At 46.5% G+C, this 20,480-nt stretch overlaps 1 protein-coding gene across 16 annotated transcripts in view; it reads left to right on the top strand.

Moving 5' to 3' along the window:
• The window catches only part of CADPS (calcium dependent secretion activator), a 228,509-nt gene that overhangs the window by 198,388 nt on the left and 9,641 nt on the right, over window positions 1-20,480 (top strand). For all 16 annotated transcript variants that reach the window (XM_068154246.1, XM_068154245.1, XM_068154253.1 and 13 more), the window contains 2 exons: window positions 3,783-3,815; window positions 7,759-7,866. In XM_068154246.1, the coding sequence (XP_068010347.1) occupies window positions 3,783-3,815; window positions 7,759-7,866 (141 nt within the window). The remainder of the gene's footprint in view (window positions 1-3,782; window positions 3,816-7,758; window positions 7,867-20,480) is intronic.

Here is a 20,480-nt window from a genome sequence, read left to right as displayed (position 1 = left end):
GCAGCTGTGTGCACAGCAAGTCTGGCAGCTTATCTGAACCACCATGAGGTTCAAACTAAGCATCCTACCTTTCACATGTGCTGGAGGCACTTTGTTCTTGAGAAAAAGAGGGGGATGGAGCGTGTCCCTATCACTGCCGCGCAGTGCAGCTCTTCTCCCAGGATAACCCCTGTATTGTTACATCCCCGAGCTGTGCCCATCCCAGCTCAAATTGGTACAGGGTGTGGATTGGGCTGGGTACCTTTCCACAATTCAGTGCTGTGGAGGGTTAGGAGATACTCGCGTGCCAGCAGCAGAGGATGTGGAGGCGGCAGCTTTCCAGGCATCGGAAGTACCAGCATCAGCTTGGGTAGACAGTATAACATGCAGCCCTTTCTTCTCCATGAATGCAAGCTGCTCCTCAGCTGATGCTGCACTGCTCTCCCCACATCTTACTGTTTACCCTGCTGAGTGCTGCTCCCTTTAATTGCCAAGCAAACTCCTTGGCCATGCCTGGGCTCTGAGGATGTGGCATGTTAGGTGCACGGGGTTCAAACATCCTCACTCTGCTGCTCCTCAGAGAGTCAAGCAGACCACCAGCAACAAAACAGCCTGTCCCACTCTAACAACCCTGCTGCCTTTGAAACTGGTCCTACAGATTCAGTTCCTGAGTTTCCATCTGGGAAGGGGTGTGCATCCAAATATTAAGTGTGCATGGTGTGTGCCTGTCCCCAGGAAGGTGCTGGGCCCTTGCTCCCATCGAGGAGTCTGGGTACACTTCAAGGGAGCAGGATTGCTCCTTTTTGAGCAAGGGACATCATTCTCTTGGGCCTGCTTGTTTGCTGGGAGCCACTGCCCAGCACCAACCACAAGAGGAGGCTGAGGAACAGCCCCGATGCCTTTTGCACAGGGCTTAGAAAGTCTCCCTTGCCTGCAGTAGTAATGTGATTTGCTGTGTTTAGTCTTTGGAATGATAAATAGAGAAACTCTCTCTTGTTAGAGCATGCTTGCACCACCTCCCACGTTTTCTCTGTCTGAACAAATACAACAAAGTGTGATGGTCCAAGCCGCTGAGCTCTAGAAAGCATTAGTCTCCCACCCCCTTCCACCGGCGTCTTTCAGTGCGCGTTTTCTAGGCGCTCTGCAAGTGACATGTAATTGGGGGTCTTGTGACAGACAGTTTTATCACCTAGTGGGATATCCTCATTTCCAATTCTTGCCTCGAAATTCAAGATAAAATTAATGCATCTGTTGTCCTAATAAATTCTCACTAGCCACTTCTCCTTGCAGAGGACTCTGAGGGGAAAACACTCTTCTAAATTTGGCCAGACTGTATTATGTTTTCTGTTTGCTGCCACATTTAAGTGCATCTCGGCAGCAGCAGCCCAGGCCTTGGCTGGACATCTGCATGTGCAGATCCACTGAGTCACAGAGCAACAGCTGCTAAAATCCCTTTTAAACTGGATGGCCTCTGTAGATGGAGAGTTACACTTACGGTAATTAAAACCAAAGATTCTCTATTACCTGAGGGAGGCAGAAGTAAAAGATCTTATTTTTGTTCTGTGCAAAATTTGTATGGTAAACTGAGACATTTCATGGCAAAGCCACATACTTTGTGAAAAACGGCAGCCTAGCAAGAATCACACAACATCCGGCAGTTTGGAAATTTCTCTAAATGTAGCCAAATCCGAGTTCAAAGAAAAACAAGTAATTATTCTGGTTAAAGGGGAGTGGGCAGGAGAAGCAGCTCAGTTTTTTGTGGGTGGAGGGGGGTGATCACCGGAAGCCAACTGAGTTATTCTTGTCGCCTCTTGTCTTTGAGAAGAAGGCAGTTTGAGATGATGATGCTAAGCCAGACCTCAAAGAACTAAATCCATGCTCAGCTCACAGGTTTCCTGAGGTGCCACTGCAGTACTTCATGCCCTGTGGGTATTTGAAGGTGTGTGGCATCATGCAGCCCTGAGTGTTGACCCCAGCTTGAATTCTGTGGGCTGCCAAGCTGCAGTGCTTTCCAAGCTTTCCTCTGGTTGCTTAGCTGTGCTGCTCACAAAAGGAGGTGGTTTGGAGCTAGCTTGGGCAGCCCTGCCTGTGGCTGCTCCACACCGGCGTGGGTGTGCCGTGACTGCCTGCTCCTCCGGAGCTGCAGCCATTGGCTGGGCTCCAGCTGCCTTCATGCAAGGAGACTAGGGCTCCTCCATTCCTTTTCAGCAGGAGCAGGGGATAGCACTTTGCTACCTCCCGAGAAAGTTGTGAGGATAAATGCAATGAAAGGGCAAGGTGTCCAGATGGATGGAAGCCTGGATACCTGCAGGAGAAAGGAGCATTTGCTCTTTGCTAGGAGAGAGGGCTTGGCACTGATTTTGCCACCTCCTTCCTAAAGTCGTGTGCTGGGACATGCCCTGTCCCCTCCATCCCTTCCAACAGCCAGACCCTGGGTCGCATGGTAGTGGCAGGCGCTCGGTGCCCTCCTCCTGCCCTTCCCTCTGTTCTTGCCCCCCAGCTCGGCAGCCGGGGCGCTGCCAATGCTTGCAGTGTTCACCTCGGCAATTACCACCAGTCTGGTCTTTTGTATCGCCTCATTGTGCTTAATTATGCACCCCCCACACACACCATATGAGTGCTTCCACCCACTCTCACATTCTGTCTCACACATACATTCATTCTCTCATTCGGGACACATAATTTATTCATCCCAAGATGCAACTGTGTGCGTGTTATATTTAGGCTGTTTTAATGGTAGCTTTAGAAATATTTAAAAGCAGGTGAGCTTTTACACCCAAACAAAGATGGCCGGCAACACTTACCCTAATTAAAAGCAGAAGCGTTGTAGAAAATCCCAGCCATACTCTTTCTACACACAGTGCCTTATGCTACAGTGGGAAAAAAGGTCTCTCTGGCCAGCTGGGCACTGCTCAGTTGGAAAAGTTGGCCCTGACATTTGGGGCCACCCCACCTCCTGTGCCAGGCGATGTGCACCCTACGGCGTGGCGAACAGGAGACAAAGGTGGGGTCTTTTAGCCCCCCCGGCTTGTGAGGGCATCACTGAGTGCGGGGTCTACCCTCTGATACCCTCCCCCAGATAACATCTTTTTAAACAGGTAGAGAATCACAGGAAACTAATGTTGCTCTTCAGAGCCTGGGAAGCAGAAAAGCTTTGGGGTGCTTCTCCATTGTATGGTGTGGGCACACTACCCCAGCACAGTCTGAGAGCTCCTGCCAGCATCGGGGCCAGCAAAAATGGGGAAAGTGATGTCCCAGTCAATGTCAGGGGAAGCATGCTGCATGTGGAACTATGGGCAGGGGCAAAAGTAGGGTCCTTTAACCACTTTCCAATGGCCACTCTGGTGCCATCCCTGCAGTCCCATTGTGCCCATGCTGTCAGGGAAGCTCCCATGATCCCCAGGATGCAGGGCCTAATGGGAGATGTGCATGTTGCCTTCAGAGACACGTGGCATCAGGTGGGGAACGAGGCCTCCAAAGAAAATAACAATGTCTACTTATGAACCCTGTCTTCCCCCGCTCGCCGAAGTAGAAGAGGGAGAAGCACAACTCCCACACTATCATCTGTTGCTATTAGAGCTTCAGCAGCAGTAAAGTTACCTCTCATAAAAAGAAAACAACAACAAAAATACCACCCTTGTCTATTCTTTTAGACAGGAAATGTAGTTTTTATCCCCCTTTTCCCCTCCACTCAGCATGATGTCATCCCTAGTCTCGGATGGAGTTCTTACAGGTGTTTAAAGCAAAAGCAAAGACCTGAAAGCATGCTGATGGTGTAAACTCTCTTCTTGTTCCTTTTACAGGTGAAGGCTGCTTCCAAATACGTGGATGTACCCGTAAGCACAATTTAAATAACTTCTGTCATAGCAATTTGCATTGTGCTTAGGTTCATGGCATGTGTAGCAACCCACGTAGTGCATTAACAGCCAAGATTGAGCCATGGGCCTTCACATTTCTGAACATTTGAACTGCAAGGAATATCTCCATGATGTTAATAATGAGCAGTTACCCTCTTAAGGAGACCTACAAGGCTGTTTAGGCAATAATCTGCAGATGGTGTCAAAAAGGTACCATATTTATGCAATTGGCTTGAATCACATTTTTTAAGGGGAAGGAGGGGGGGGGAAAAAAAAAAAAAAAGGAGCAGTGCATTCTGTTAATTCTCATTTGGGCTTGTACAAATAGAGTATAATTTCCAAACAAAAAGGTCCAGACATGTTAGAGCTGAGCCAACACACATCTAACACATTAACTAATCTATTTTATTTTTGTTCTTCTAATTGTTGGTTTATTTTACTCTTTCAGAAAAGGACTTTTCTTTTTTTCATTACTTTGAGGAAATGGTGATGAGCTAGCAACATGTGTTTGCAAAATTGTTACTGAAAATAATTTTTTTTTCCCTCCCCATTTCTTCTGTAATTGGTATAGGGAAACTGTACAATCGTCTCCTCTAATTAGACCTTGATTCATAAGGAAAAGAGCCCTTAACATTCTTAGACAGAGCACTTAACTTGCCAAAAATTTACATTTAAATCGAGTTGAAGTGCAATATATGAGCGTTGGCTGGAACGAGGGGTTACTGTGGCATTTACAGGCGGAGAGATCCTGAGCAATTACAAATGGCGGGGGGGGGGGGGGGGAAATAAATGCACCACACCAAATCCTGCATTGAGTTAGACTGGGGGCACTGTAAATCAAGAATAATTCAGCTGAGTTTGGTGAGCTGTGTCTATGAGGTATGTGTATGCATTTAACACGGATGCAATTGCTCCTCATGCTCTCACTTGAGAATGTGATAAATTCAGCAGGCATCGTGGACCTCATCATCTGTGCTTGCAGTTTCCATCTCTTTGGCCCCTGTGCTGGGTTGAGGCAGCCCCCTTCCCCACCCCTGGCAACAATAAACACTCAGACAAACGGATTGCAAAAGTGATGGAAAGTTTAAACAGAAAGCAGGGAACTTTTACAGAAAAGCAAAAGCACAGTGATGAAGAAACATCCCAAAGCAGACCCAGAGAGATCCCATCCCCACCTGAGGGTACACCCGAGACCCCCAGGGCTCCTTCTTCCCCCTCCCATTGCTAGGCTAGTCTCAGCTGGCCAGATCTGAGACTGCCCATCCCCCCATGGCCTTGGGCCTAGCCAGGCCCAAAGCCAGGAGACATCTCCCCCAGTTACCGGCTGACGGAGGAGGAAGAAAAGAGAACGTGCTAGACTCCGCACTGCATCTTATAGTGGTGCAAAGGATTGTGGTAGGAAATACTACATAATTTCCTGTGTCCACCCCTCTGGGTTGGACTTCTGGACACAGGAAGTAAACATTGCAGGGGGGCACCCAGCTCAAACTGCAACAGCCCCAAAGAAACCTTTCCTTCCAAAGTGCCATATCTTTAGCCCAGCATGGGGAAGACAAACTCTTGAACTCTTGCTTCATCCAAAATGTCCCACTGCAGAGATTGTCATCCTGTTGTCTTGGAGTAATAGGGAAAAAAAAGAAAGAAAAGATACTGAAAGCATTAGAAAGAAGAGCTCAACATTTAGTTCTAGTCCTAGAAAATGTGGAGATCCTTCAGCTGAAATTCCTACATCTTAAATATTCAGTCACCAGGAATTTGAGCACAGAGGAGTTATTTTAGGTAGTTTTTAGGGCAAAGTGTGGCTTTTTCTGAGGCCTCTACATTCTTGGAAAGTAACGTATGCCCAGGGAAGCAGTATCAGTAAAACAGTCAAATTCTGTGTAACCATTTGAAGCTTTTCCAAAAGCATTGCACTCAACATCCTCCTGGGAGGTCCACAGCATCATGGCCAGGTAGTGATAGGACTAGGGGGAATGGAATGAAGCTGGAGGTGAGGAGATTCAGGCTAGATGTGAGGAGGAGGTTCTTCACCATGAGAGTGGTGAAACCCTGGAATGGGTTGTCCAGGGAGGTGGTTGAGGCCCCGTCCCTGGAGGTGTTTAAGCCCAGGCTGGACGAGGCTCTGGCCAGCCTGATCTAGTGTGGGGTGTCCCTGCCCGTGGCAGGGGGGTTGGAACTAGATGATCCTTGTGGTCCCTTCCAACCCTGAATGGTACTACGATACTATGATACTATGCCATCCAGGAGGAGCAAGACTTTGCTCCCACGCTTGGAGCCAGTTGGACACTCCGATTCTTTGTGTGAAACAGAGCACTGATCATTCATCTACCTTATTTTTCCATTGTTTCTTCACCTTCCCCTGGAGGTAAGGCCACATTGCAACAGTTCCCTTGACAGCTCCAAAATTTTTTTATGAAATCAACCACTAACCCCACACAGCTCCCAGAACTGTGCAGGACAATTCCCCATGATCCCTGAGTCACTGCTCTTTCTGAAAGGGGAAAGAAAAAGCTTCCTGACCAGAGGACAGAGGGGAAATTCTGATTTTGAACAGGAACCCCTCAGTTAAATCTAATTCTGCAAATGCTGTTGCAATTGCCTGGGTACAAACCAATCCGTTTAATGCCACCTTGAAATGGGCACAATCGGCGTGCTGAAAATTGCTTGAAAGTGTAACACTTGACTACTGCCACATTTGTGTTGTCCTCATTGTTTTTCAAATTAATACCTTGTCATTGTTGCAGTAGGTGTTAAGAAATGTTACTGGCTTCCCAAGGGCCAAGCACTGGCCCTTTGCTTGATAATTGTTTGCTTTGTATTAAAACAACTCTCTTCCTACTGCTTTCCAAACTGTCCTCATTTTCACCCTGGAAATTACACAGATGTGTTAACTAACTTCAATTTACAGCGGCTGACAATCGTATCTTGCAGAGAAATGATACTCTGTGATCTGAGGTAAATCACAGTAATGGAAACTAATGACACTAGTTATTAACAAACTTGCAGCGTGCCATGGAAATTTAAGATTTTGTGGCAGGTCTTGTAATGACTCTTGTTACAGTATTTTAATGGCTTTCCTTTGAGGTAAGTTTGATTCCAATATATCAAGCAATGTGAACTCAAACAGGATTTTTTTTTTCTTCTTTTTTTTTTTAAAGTATTTTCCTGTCTACCTGCTTCAGTCCCCATTTTCTTTAGAGAAATGCTGTTGTTCCCAAATTCTGGCACACTTCTAAGTTACGTTCTGCGGAGAGCCGTAGAGATGTGACAGCATAGGAGAGATTCCTGCTGTTCACAGCAGCTTAAACATGCACATAGACATAAATTTCCTGACTTACCATTTTACCCAATTTATTCTTAAGAGCAGAAATAAATTTGACCTGAAGTCAGGGGTCTAAACAGAAAAAGAAAGGTGATTTGGGGATGCCTCCTACAACAGCTGCTTCCTACACACCTCTCACACTAGAAGAACCAAGAGCCCAATTTGAGGGTTCTGAAGGTTTCTGCCTTTGGAAAGGTTTCTACCTTCAGAAACCAGAGGGCTTGCATAAAGAAGATGACCCAAGGAAACAACAAATCCCCATCCCAGCTTGACTTATTAGGTCAACAGCACCAAAGGCAGCAAGACAACTTCTCACCATTGGTATGTTCAGGAAGACCTTTATTCCTCTGACCAACTGCTCTAGCTGAAAGAAGAGAAAGAGCAAGTGTCTTTGCATGGTCTTGTGCTGCAGGCAGTACTTTCCTGGCATGGGACTCAAAGCAGCAGGACTCGGAGTCCATCAGGTAAGGAAAGGGGAAACTGCATGAGGACAGCAGGAGGTGGAGAAGAAGGAAAAGCAGCAGCCAGGCTACACAGAGGAGCTGCTCCCTGTGCTGCTACTCATGTTTCTCTCTCTCTCTTCTTCTCTCCCCCATGCAGAAGCCGGGGATGGATGTTGCTGATGCCTATGTGACATTTGTCCGCCACTCTCAGGATGTCCTGCGTGATAAGGTCAATGAGGAGATGTATATAGAAAGGTTATTTGATGTAAGTAAATGCCTTCTCCTCCTTGGACACCAAGCAGGAGAGATCCAAAATGTGACAAAATAAGACAGGAGGATAAGTCACATTTTGAGAAAATTTATCTGTTCTAGCCTTAAAAAATAAATAAATCTTTCCTTTCTTTCTGACTAAGGCTCGTATCTGCTCTCTGCCTGCTTTAAATCTCTAGTCTACTGTGTCTTGGTCTGTCTGTGAGTGGATTTGAAAGGAACAGCATCTTCTAAGAGAGCCCTTCACTGTGTTTAAGCTTGCGGAAAATCTCTCTGTAACAGAACATCTTGGTCATTGTTCTCACTGCTAAAATTTGAGCCAGGATTTTGGCAGATGCGTTTGCTGAGGGCCATCTCTTCTGCACATTTTGCAGCATGCTTCTTTGACAGGCACTCCAAAACTGACAGCAATTAAAATGTACTAGATTTTAATTTCAAAAGCTGACCAAAACAGAGGTGATTAGGAATGGACTCTCCTGTTTCAAGAGGAGCATCTTTTGGTGTTTGACACCAAAGGTAAAGTTGAGATTTGGTCTTCTTGATGAAGATGGCATGGGAGGAACTGGCCTAGATGCCCAGAGCTGTTTTTCTGTTGCATAAGATAAATTCATCAGACTGGAAGAGAACAGTGACCTGTGATGCCTGTTTGTTTTGGATTTTGATGCATGTTAACTGATACCTCTGTTTCTGTTGCTCTTGTTGCACTATAGCCTTTCTGTCCTTGTAGCTGTTCTATAGCAAAGGTTTTCTGTTGATGGCCAGCCTGTAGCATTAGTGTTGCAGTCTCCTTTAGGATATTTGTCTATATATTGATTTCTGTTTGAAGCAGCTTCTGTTCCTACTTTCCTTCCTTTCATCTCTCAGCAGCACCATTTCTCAGTCTCTCAGCTCTGGAACTGTAACAACCTTCCTGGCTTTCTTTACTCACTCCTTTGCTTCCTCAGTGTGCAGGGAAAGCTGCTTTTCTTCCCAACCAACCTCCTCTTCCTCCACTCAATATCTCTCTTCCTGTGCATTACCTGTCCCTCAGAAACCTCTTCCTCTTTTACAATTCCCACTCTTTCTTTCCTCCATTCCTTATCGGATTAAAATGGAACTTATCTCTCATGTCAAATGTTTTATCACATTATGTCAAGTGGCATGAATTAGAGTCAAATAATCTTACTGTGTACATCTACTAGCATGACCCATATCCACCGAGAATGCCTCATTCATGCACGGAGCACGGCCGTGCCTCCTGTGGGTGCCACGCGTGCTCACTCCGGGGAGAGTTTGCAGCGCAGAGCACCAGACACAAATCACCCATCAAGCAGGCACGGGGAGAAAAAACAAAACATAAAACAAAAGACTGTCGCTTCCATCTGCAGCCGGCCTGCGAGTGCATTGCTCGTTTGTGTTGAAATTTATTCCATGAGCAGCTAAATTTCCAGAGCTCATCTGGACTGTTCTTTTCAATGCCCACACTGCCTTTTCCCTCATCCTTTCCCTATGATTCACAGTTGGTGTGTTTGTACCCTTTGGGGCATTATTTCCTATTTTTCAAAAGGCTGTAATTAGCACAAATATTGATTTCAGTTTGATCTGCTCATATTTAGTTTCACCAAGCCATATTTTAAACACATTAACAGTTGACATGGAAAAAAAAAAAAAACCAAAAAAAAAACAGAGAGCAGCTACCTTGGTGGGAAGCAAAAAGTGCAAAACCTTTCTTTCCCTCCCTGCTTTCCTCATGTCTCCCTGGTGCATGCAGAATAAAATAATCAAGAGGAGGGTTTTCACATGGCTCTGCCTGTCCTGCACGCCAGCTGCAGGTGTGTGCTGCAATGCATGGGAGCTGTTCCCATTCCCCACACCTGCTGGGCAATGGTGGGACCAGACGCCACCTTGGTTCTCAAGGAAGGAGGGGATGTGCCAAGCCCTAGCTACCCAAAAAGTAGGATTATTTTTTGAGCAGTTGTGTGTTGTCTTTGCCAGATTGCAGCTGAAGCAAATTGCTCCCAAGGTCAGATGTCAGCACAGCTGAGGTGCTGCTGGGGGGACAGTAGCAGCAGAGTTTATGAGTACGTGAGGGTCATCTGGACCCAGACGCCATTTAAACTGGTGCTGTTTCTTTGCCTACATTGTGGTATGGACAGGAGCAAATATTTAACTCTCTTGTCCTGAGCTCAGCCACAGCCCTGCAGGCCTTTGTGCAGCGAAGCACCATGGCCACAGGGTCTGTAAGCTCCTTGGGTCTTTGCACTGATTATTGTGATTTCCAAGGACATTTTAGGTGCTAGTGACCTTATCAATAAGAAACAGAAGAGGAAGAGTCAAAATGGTATTTATGATGATGAATTAGGCTTGGGCCTGATTTTGTTCTCGCTTCCACCAGCATGGCAGAGGAGCAATCCTCTTAGCTGCAGAGTTTCTCCAGGCAATGAGATTATTAACACTTTCGAGGCCAGCTCCTTGACTGGCTTAGTGCAGTGATGCTGGCTTAGCCAACCCAAAAGCTTCATCCAGTTGTAGGATGTTATATGGTACTACGTGCAACAGTGACAGGTAGACAGCTTCAATCTGCCTGCATGCAGTTCCTGTGCTCTCAGTGGGATCACATTAGAGATATTTGCAAGATAGGGACACATCCCCTTTCTATGCAGCCATCAGGAGTGCCAGAAGGCATGGTGAAAGGTTGCCTCTTGCATGTCCACTGGGGTTTGCAGCTCCCAGGATATTCCTAATCCCCACATTTCTCTGCAGTCCTGCCCAGTGTTTCCATATATTTCCCCTTTGTTTCCTCCCAGGAGCAGAGCCTGCAGAGTGTGTTAGGCCATCTCCCAGCAGAAGTTGGGTTAATGCATCCCTTTTAGCATTTGCCATGGTTTCTTAGCTCAGAAACCATCTCTCTTCCCCTTCATCGTGTTCCCTGCTTGCACTTGCAGAACAGGGCTATACTGGTGTTTGTGGAAGATTATTGTAATATTTCTGTGTGGTTTCTGTGTTAATCCTCTTAATTCTCCAAATTAGTCAGGGGAGTTCCCCCTCCCCACCAAAAGCAGATTCATCTTAATTTTAAAAATCTGTATTCTTGGGATCATTGAATGAACAGATTGATCGTGGAGTTCTGCTGGTAATCAAAACCTAACTAGCTTTTTGGCAGTGCTGTTTACTGCAGAGTAACATGACTTATTTACTTGGCCTGGCTTACTAATTTGATAACATTTAAAGCTAAAACAGTGTAATAAGGCCCGTTGGTAGAGAGCAGTGGTAGTGGAGGAGTTTCAGAAGAGGATTGTAGCACCCACTCCCTGCCATCCTGTGCATGGCTGTGGGTGCTTGGGGATTTAAACCACTGTGGTACTTTACACACAATGCAGAATGGACCCAAACTCTGAGTAGTGCCCCACAGATAGTAATTTCTGTGTAGTGCCTGACAGAAAGTAAAATTTTCTCACTTTTTCCCCAGGAAGGGGGCAGAGCTGACATGTAGAATGTGACTGTTTATAGGAGCAATGAGGCAAAGGCAGGCTCTATCTTAAACAAGGTGTACCTTTAAACAAGAGAAAACATCTTCAGAGTGATCTTAAGTCTTCAGACCAGTCCTGCAACCTTCAGGTCCCTGGTGGCTTGGCATACAGAATTTTATAGGGTCAGAGTTTATACATCTGCAATTTTGCCTGCAGCCAGTGAGAGTTTACTGGTAAGGGCTCTGCCCTTTAGTGGAAGTTATTTACAGCCGTGTGTATCTCTACACGCATCCTTAGATACTCACAGTATAGGTTTCAACCCATCACAACATATGTGATCCAGAAAGTCTATGATTGACTAGTAGATTGTGTGAATGCCAACCTTTCTTCCTCATAAATTGGTAAACACTAATGTGAAACACAGCGAGAATACCTCCTCCCCAGCCACGGGCGAGTAGCACGTACACAAAAGGCTACTCGACGTGGAGTGAGCTCCCCGAGATCCTGCGAATTCCAACATCCTGATGCAGTCCCTAAATAGCGCAGATGGCATTTTTCTCTCTGATGATTAATTCAATATCTTACCAAAAACAAAAACCAAAAACATGCTTTTGATATGAGAGATCAAAACACCAAGAGAGGCTCCTAAGATTGCAAGGACCTAAAACAAAAAAAACCACCAACAAAAAAGAAATTAATTTATTTTTTTCCTCCATGTACTTCTTGAAGACACCAGCCTGAGTAGAAGATAAGGATTAAAACAGATGTGCTTAGTGCTAGTTCATCTGCTTAAATCTAGCAGTCTCTGAGATCAGTGATTAAAAAGCCATCTCTAACTTTGATGAAATCCCACTGCAGTGGTAATACTGCCTCTGATCGCTTTCTTATGGGCCTCATGTCTGCCTAAACCGGACATAGAAAACATTTCACTGGAGATGATACATGGATTATATGGGTCAATTATACACTTAATCTGCCTTCTGGGGATTAAACGGGCATAGATTGACCCTGCGTATTTGGCTTGTCCTTGGCAGTTATCAGATCAGGAAGGTTGCCTTTACCAAAAAGTCTGGTAAGAACTTAATCACGCAGTGATACAGCCCGCTGAGGTGGCAGCAGTCACCGTGCTTTTGCAGAAGGCAATTTTACCACTTCACTGTCACTGTGTATGTTCGGCTTCCTCGAAGGTCTGTGTCACAGCCGGGATACCAGACGGAGTATTTTCTCCTGAAACGAGAAAGCGAGCAAGCCCGTGCAGCTCTGCAAGACAGGGGCGGTTGTTTCTTTTCGTCTTTACAGCAGGGTGGGGTCAATGGGGCTCAGGCAGGCATAGCAGGAGAGCAGTGAGGGATGCTGGGGGTTTGCTCTGCTCTGCACCATTCTCAGTGCAGAGGGATAGCACTCCAGGTCCTCTCTGAGCAGCAAAGGAAAAACCATGGCGTGAGTGTTAGAGGAACTGGCACAAGCCAGCTTGTCCTCGGGAAGGCTCAAGTCCTTGGCTGGAGTTCTAGTGCCAGGTCCTGTCCCTCAGGCTCAGCTCAGCTGGGATTTTAGGAAGCCTCAGGGATATATCCCAAGGCTGATGTTGCAGCTGGTGGATTTTTGTTTCCTTTCCCCAGCTGGGAGCCCAGCAGGAGTGCTGGGCCTGAGGTCACAGCTCAGGACTGTCCTGGTATTTCCCAAGGTGGCTGCTCTTCCTGGTAACTGACTTGTGAATAATCAGGATAGTGAGTAATAAGGATGCAGGGCACTGCACAAGGCTCTGTCTTCAGCAAAATCTTTATACAAACTTCCAGGAACCTGGCTGAGAACTTCTCATTGGTTTACTGGAGGATCCACAGACATGTCCTTCAGTGCCTACTGGTTTGGAGCCTGATACCACCCCAGAGTATATGGAAAAATTTTAAAAAGCAGATGGACAGCTAGGTCAGTTAATTCAGCAAGTCCTCTGCAGGCACTTGGGCATTAGCTTATTCTTAAAATCAAAGCTTTTGCCTTCAGTTACCCACTTGAATTTTGGCAGCTCCTTCAAGGCGTGCTTACAGGATCATGGCATTTCTTCTTAGAGTGTGAGCCTCGCATGGCACAATCAAATGCCAAAAGAGAACCCTTCTCACCCTCCCTTCTCCTTCCCCTCCTTGAACCCAAAAGCCTGGTCGTGAGTCAGTGGAGCTACTCACTGTGAGTTAGAATTACTCACAGGAGGACGGGTTGCAGGATCAGGGGAAGAACGGATATCAGACTGCACGCCGGGCTCCCTTCTAATATCTGCCTGGAGCCGCACTCACCGCTTTCTCTTAGACAGACAACAACCTGTTTCCCCTCCTACGCAGCTAGACTGCTCATTAGGGCACTAACTCTCTCCCACTCCCATCTTGATGTGGCCTCCACTGAGCTATTTCTTCTGCCTTGTTTTTTGCCTTTTTTTTTTTTCCTCTTCTTTCCCCTCTCTCCCCCTTCCTGGGTGAGTTGTGAAATGAAGACAATTAGGCAGATCGATCCCAAGCAAGTGCAGCTTGCTTTTTTTCTCTCCATGCATCTTTGGAGGAGCCAGACCAGTGCAGCTTTTGCTGCAGGGGCTGCTGCAGCCCTTGGTTGGCTGAGAAGAATTCAGACCTGTGTCTGGAGTCCACAACAGGGACCTTTGCAGGGAGGAAAATCAAATTGCAGTGGCAATTGTTCATATATCTTCTAGAAAGGGACAAATTCTCTTTGTTCTGACAGAGCACAGTGTGCATTGTCCTTCTGCAACCTCTTTTCCTTCCCACATGCCCTCTCAGAGCCACACAGGAGTTGGAGAGAGGAGGTCAGCACCGATACCCCTCTTCAGAGCCAAACCTCATCCTTTTATACTCCCATCCATGAGCTTCCTGTGGCAGCAAGCATGGACTCGCATGTGGCCTCCTGCCTCTCCTGTATTCCCCGTAGCCAGGCTTCTTTCCTGAAGTGCTCATTTAAGTAGGCTCCATTTAATTTATTTTAGGGAGAGTCTTAATAAAATAAGTCCTAGCTCTGTCACTGGATTTTACGTGCTTGTAAGGGGTTTTTTCCCCCCTCCTAAATGTCTTTATCAGAACAGCTTTTCATGTTCCAGTAGACATTTGGTTGAAGACAGTTAATTTGATTTCTTTTCCAGAGGAGATTTTCTATTAATCATCCTAAGAAGGCAGACTGATTGCTCTGTTACGTTAAGGTCAGCATAGGCTTGCTACCATCATCCACACAGTGCTTTTGAGCATCAGAGATCTTTGTTTTAGAGCCAGCACTAAGTGAAAGATCATTTATTTCCCAAAAGATGTGAGTAGCCAAGCTAGGCTTTGGGGACGGGGTACAATCATGCTCTATTGCAGGCAGCAAGGCATCCTTGACCCAGAGAGAGCCTTTTTCTGAGCAGCCTCTCTGCTTCCTGATGGGGAGCTGCCCATATACATTTATGACTGCATATAAGACGCAGAGCATGCTCTGAGCTGAAGCTGCCTTCCAGCTTCATTTAAGAGGCCTTAGCTAATTGAAGCTCCAACCTTGTGGGTTGTGAGGAAGGAGACGCTGAAGGTGCTGGCATTCCCTGTAAGCCCTGACCCAAGCGGGTGCCAGCTGAGCCTGGGGGTGTGAGGAGCGTGGGAAGGGCCGGGCTGTGCTGGTGCACACAGATGTGCGGGGCCGAGCCCCTCGCTGCTGGCAGCTTTGCTCCCTCCCTCCGGGCCTTTGCCCAAAGAAACTCACGGTGCACGCAGGGGTGACCAACGGCCCCTGCATGGACAATGAGGAATTGTCTGATTTCCAGCAGCGCCTCCAATCCCCCTTTTCCTTTTCTTCCCCTGCAACCCAACCCCACACAATCACTGCCATTGCCTGCACCAGCCAGCGGTGCATGCCAGATTAGCTGTCCCAGGTCACTTAGTTTCTCTTGATCTGCAGCTCTTTCCTTTCCTGGTGCTCCTTTAAACCTAACCCTGGATGTATGATATCAGCATTCAAATATGCTTAGCAGGACTGAGGCAGGGAGTGTGTTTTCTCCAGTGTGTAACCCCAGCAATGATACCAGGGATGCTGCTCCTTCTTGTACTCACAAAACTCTTAGGACCGAGATAGCTGAGCAGCCTCTTACTACTTTATTTTAATTTGCTGGCTATAGGAGAGCCAGCTACAGTCTACCACATCCCACTTTGTGACAGCTTTCAATTAATCCCCATAATGAGTATGATGCAAGTATTCCATAGCATGCATTACAGTATTGCACCTTCTTGAGCAAATTAGCATCCAGTTGTACCGTCATTGCTTTGCTCTAACAGGGTACTGGAACTGGGACAGGAAAAAAGCAGCACTCTGTGTGGATGTTGTATTTTACTAACCCACTTTATATAGAAACTCAGATTTTAACATGTCAACTTATTTTCTTTTTTTTGAAAAACAGAAATAAGCAGAGAATATTTTATAGGTTAAAAAAAGTATCTGAGAACTAGCATCCATACAGAATTGGGGGTGTGCGTGTGCCTTTGTAATTTTTCATGCAGAAGCTCTTTTATTGACAAAAACCAAGGTCTGCAAAGAAGCAGGTTTTGGGGGATTTATTTGACAGTTTTGAACAAGTACTGTGCAAGTGGAGAGAAGGCCCAGCACCCAGAACCAATCAGACAGTGTGCCCGGGGCTCTCTCCAGAGCTCAGTCCCCTGCGTGCGGGTATGTGGGATGCTATGTGCCAGTGCACCATGTAATGGCAGGGTGTTCCAGCTTAGGGATGCACATAGCCAGGACAGGCTGCCTGAAAGGCAGCATCTTTTGCAGATGCATAATGCGGTGCCCAAGGACTGGGGCTGTCCTGTTTCAGAGAGGAAACAAGACATGCACTGAGGCTCTGAGCCTGCAAACCTGCAATACCTGCCTGTGCTTAGGCACGGAGTGTACCTGGCTTGATGACATAGTGTGTAAGAGAGAATAGAGGTGCTGTAAGAACCAGTGTCACTGACCTTCCTTCCTGGATCATTCTGACCAGTGGCCCCCACATCCACCAACTGAGCCAGCATTACAGTAGCTTTCTAGTGAGATCCACCCCAGGTGAGAAAGTTTAGGGCATCAATGTCCTGGCCTGTGGCTCTGTGCCCTCCCCTCTTCCAGGGATGGGAGTATGTGGCTGTAGCCTAGGCAGAGATGTTGGTGTCTGGCAAGCAGGGTAGGCCACCCTGACATACTGATAGTGAATGCCCACATAGGTACAAGCCATTACATCCATAACAGCAGAGCTGTTCCTCCTCTGGTCAAGGTGCAGTACCACTTGCAGGTCCCCTTCTGGCTCTGGCTGGCTGTGTACCTGCCATGGGAAAGCTTTACTCATGTGATGAGAATGCACAGATTGCCTGCAGAGCCACTGACGAGCGGAGTAAACAAACCTGCACCCACTGTGGCGCGTGGAGTCACAGCTGCACAAAACACATGTAGGTGTTACCTGGTTTTGTGCAGCACTGAAAGCAGGGACTGTTAGAGGTGATCTGCTTAGGCACATTTATTTGCCCAAGACATTGATCCCTCTTTGCCTGCACAAAGAGGAATAAAATTATTTGGGGTTAAGAGTGGAGAGAGAAATTTACAGTGAGGAGCATGCAGGGTGAGCTGTGGCCCTTTGGCAAGCAGGAAATTTGTACAATCCCACCATAAGGAGTCCCACGCCTCCCTCCCATTAACACCCGTGGCACCGACCCGCCGAGCCCCGGCGGGGCCAACTTCAAGCCAATTAAGGGTGAGGCGGCAGGCTGAGCGCGCCCCGTTGCCGAGCTCCCCGAGCAGTGGGTGATCTCAGGTGCCATATGTACTGCAAAAACCAGGCGGTGCTGCACCGCGCCCCGCTCTGCGCCTCGCCTTTCCGTCGGAATTCTCTTCCCTGTCTGAAGCCAGAGCTCTTAGGCGACTCAAAGTTTTTTATTTGTGGATAATTTTTGTGAAGGGAAGTTGCGGGGGGGGGGGGGGAGAAAATGAAAAAAAGAAAGATAATGTAATTCGGTGCTGCCATTTGCATCCTAGACAGATGATGAGTTGCTCTGGCTAGCGGCTTAACCCCATTATGCAATGCTGGGACTGTGACTTTATTAAATAATAATACAAATTATTTTAATATCGAGCCCCTCTGACTTTGTCGCTTCCTTGTATAGCTACGATGTCGATGTGAATGAAATTTTGTGGTTAAGGAATATAAAGTAGAACAAAAGGCATCCAGAAATTGCAGCACTGGGCTGGATGTTGAATACGCTGTGGGTACTTGCAGTGAGAGAATTATAGTGATTCAAAAAAAATCCCAGGGTAAAAACAGTACAGCCACTTATGTCAATAGTAGCTCAGTGTGAGTGTGACCTGGGAGACTCCAAACAGATACACAAGGCTTTGACAGAATGAAGTAATAAAATTTAAGGGGGGGAAAAAATGAAGGGGAGAAAAAAACAACGACCCTGAGATTTCAGGGGATTTTTGTTCAATTTTTAGCACTTTACTGACTCTCTAGAATTTAATGTGGACTTCCATGGAGAGGTTTTGGTCAGAAAATGACAGTCATGTTACCTTTTGTGAGGACTGCCAGCCCAGGTGTAGGCAGAGCCCTGCCAGGCAGGACTGGTGGAAGGTTTGTTCATGCAAGTGTAGAGTCCAGGATTTGGCAAAGGGCTCATGTACCCCAAACACTTTTGCTCTTTGTGCTCTGTTTCTGAACATACCAAGCCAAAGACCCTATGGAGAAGTTAAATTAGCACAATGCAATCTGTTACCCAAACTTAACATTTCTTCTCTGCAAAAGAAGATACTTTTCCTAAGTGTGTGAGTCTGGGGTAAATCACCTTTCTCGTCGCAAACCAAGGGCTGCCTGGCAGCCCTCACGGTGCTTTGCCGTTGCGTGCTCCTTAGGGCTGCACCAAAAGACCCACTTTGATGTCTACTTTTGCATACCTAACGAGAGTCTCTGTACTTAAAATGAATTATGTGCAACAGAAGATAAAAAAAAAGGAATTATATGCAGCAGAAAAGCTACCTAATGATCGGGCGGTGTCATTAGCTGGCGTGCGGCAGCGTAGCAGGACGGTAACTATTTATTTACTCTTTGCAGATAATGTTCTGTTATTTCCTAGTCTTTGGCAATAGCAGGAGAACATCTGATATATACAATATTGGTGTGTATCCAATTGTTTGTGAACATCCCAAGTTTTGAAACATGGTTGTGAGAGAGGAATATAAGCTTAAGCTTGAAAGGCTAAAAAGCAGAAAGCCTCACACGTAAATGCTATTATGCACTTAATGAGGCAGGGTTTAAGGGAAAAAAAAAAGGGGGGGGAGGGTTGGAGGGGGGGGGGGGAAATCAGCCACACAAGTTGGTTTTATCAAAGAAAATGTATAAATAACAACCAGTGATTCAAACTGCCTCACAAAGGGAAAAGCAGGGACGGGAAGCTAGCACTTCACTTGTGGCATTCAGATAATAGTATTTACTACACTAATCTTTGGGGCTTAGCAATTGACAATCAATATATTATTATCAACAAGCGCTAATGCAAACAAAAAGCTTCCATTTCTTTTTCAACTGTGTTCTCCTAAGTCCCTTAAATTTAATTAAAACCGGACAGCGCTCGCTCGCTCTCTCTCTCTCTCCAGTACAAATTAGAGTTAAATTCATATTAAATATTTGTTCTACTGGAAAACAAAAGTGTCAGCTTGTGCTCCTGGGTTTGGCTGCCTTTTTTTATCCCCCTTGCCTGCCTTTCCTTTTTTTTTTTTTTTTACACACAGAGGGGGAAAAAAAAAAAAAATACCAGCTACTCAAAGTTAAAATAAAGTCTCTCTCCCTCCCTCCCTGTCTCCCAAGACTACTGTCTATAACATGTTGTTCCTTATAGAAAGTGGGATATGGTGGCATTTGCTTGATTAACTTGCTCGACAAAAGTGACAGCTGCTGTGGGTGCATGTAGCTAAGCTGCACAGCGCAGTTCCGCCTTTGTACATCTGTCAGCAAAAAAGGAGGAATAAAGAGTGAAAAGAGACAAATTGGTCCCAAAAGGCAATCCATTCAACTCAGGAGGTTTGCTCTATTCAAGCACTCGCTGGGAATCTCAAGTGCTAGGTAGCTTATTCAATTTCATTCATTCTTTAGAATGAGCCCACAAGTGTTTAATTTCTTATTCTGTTGAATAAAAAGGGGGAGCTTTTTTTTCTGCTTTTTTTTTTTATTGGAAGCATTAATTGTAAGACTAGCTGATCAATGCCTGTGATATTAACTCATTGCTTATTTTCTGATTAGCTCTGTGCTCTTAGATACACAACCGCTAAACTTCATTTCTGTAACGTGGGCAGTGTCACAGCAATTTCGCTGCTTCCAGGCTCAGTACTCACTTCCCTGAGCCTTGGCCTCTGCCAGGCCAGGCTTGGGGGAATGGGCCAAATCCTCGGCAGGTGTAAATCGGGAGTCGCTGGGTTATTATTGATGCCACCCGTGGCCACGGCTGGGATGCAACCGAGCCAGATGCTCTTTGCCTGGGGGGCTGAGCCACTGACCTCACTGCAGGTTTAGCCCTCTGCAGCAGAGGAGAAGGGTTTGTAGCCCACAGTGCTGATCTTCCTTTGGATGGCTCTTCTGGACCCATGGCAAATGGCAGGGGAAGGGAAGCCTATAAGAAAGGCACTGTGGAGTGATACTCAGCACAGAAGTTGGATTTTGTTGTGTAGTGGGAAGGAAAATTGCTGCACGCATGGTATGGAGATTGCTGCATGGGCAGGTCTCTCTTTGCCATCCAGAAAACATACACTTGTGTGGGAAGGATGGGCCTACTTCTTCATTGTGTGGCAGACAGTCCATCCCCACTTCCTCATCAACACTGAGGACTGGAACTGCACCTGAGGGATGATGACTCTTAGCTCACTTTGGCTATGCCATGTTCTCCTCAGGGGCCAGTGCTATATATCTTAAGAATTTTAGACGCTTTGGTGTCACCAAGGCCCTCTCCCTGCTTTTCTCCCACTCTCCTGGCTAGGAGATGTCATGTCTTCTGCAGCAACCCTAAAAAGCAGTGTGAGGAATAGCCAGGGCTCAGGTCTGGCAGCCCAGCCAAGACCTTAGTAACACTGACTGGAAACAGAGCAAGAGGCATGCTTCATCTCACCACTACTCTCATCCGTATCAGTGTTACAGCTG

This window comes from Melanerpes formicivorus, unplaced genomic scaffold, assembly GCF_026170545.1.
Source record: "Melanerpes formicivorus ecotype bairdi unplaced genomic scaffold, bMelFor1.0.p_v2 SCAF_28, whole genome shotgun sequence".
NCBI lineage: Eukaryota > Metazoa > Chordata > Aves > Piciformes > Picidae > Melanerpes > Melanerpes formicivorus.
Note: the sequence above shows the minus strand (reverse complement) of the source record. Positions and strands in the feature narration are given on the sequence as shown.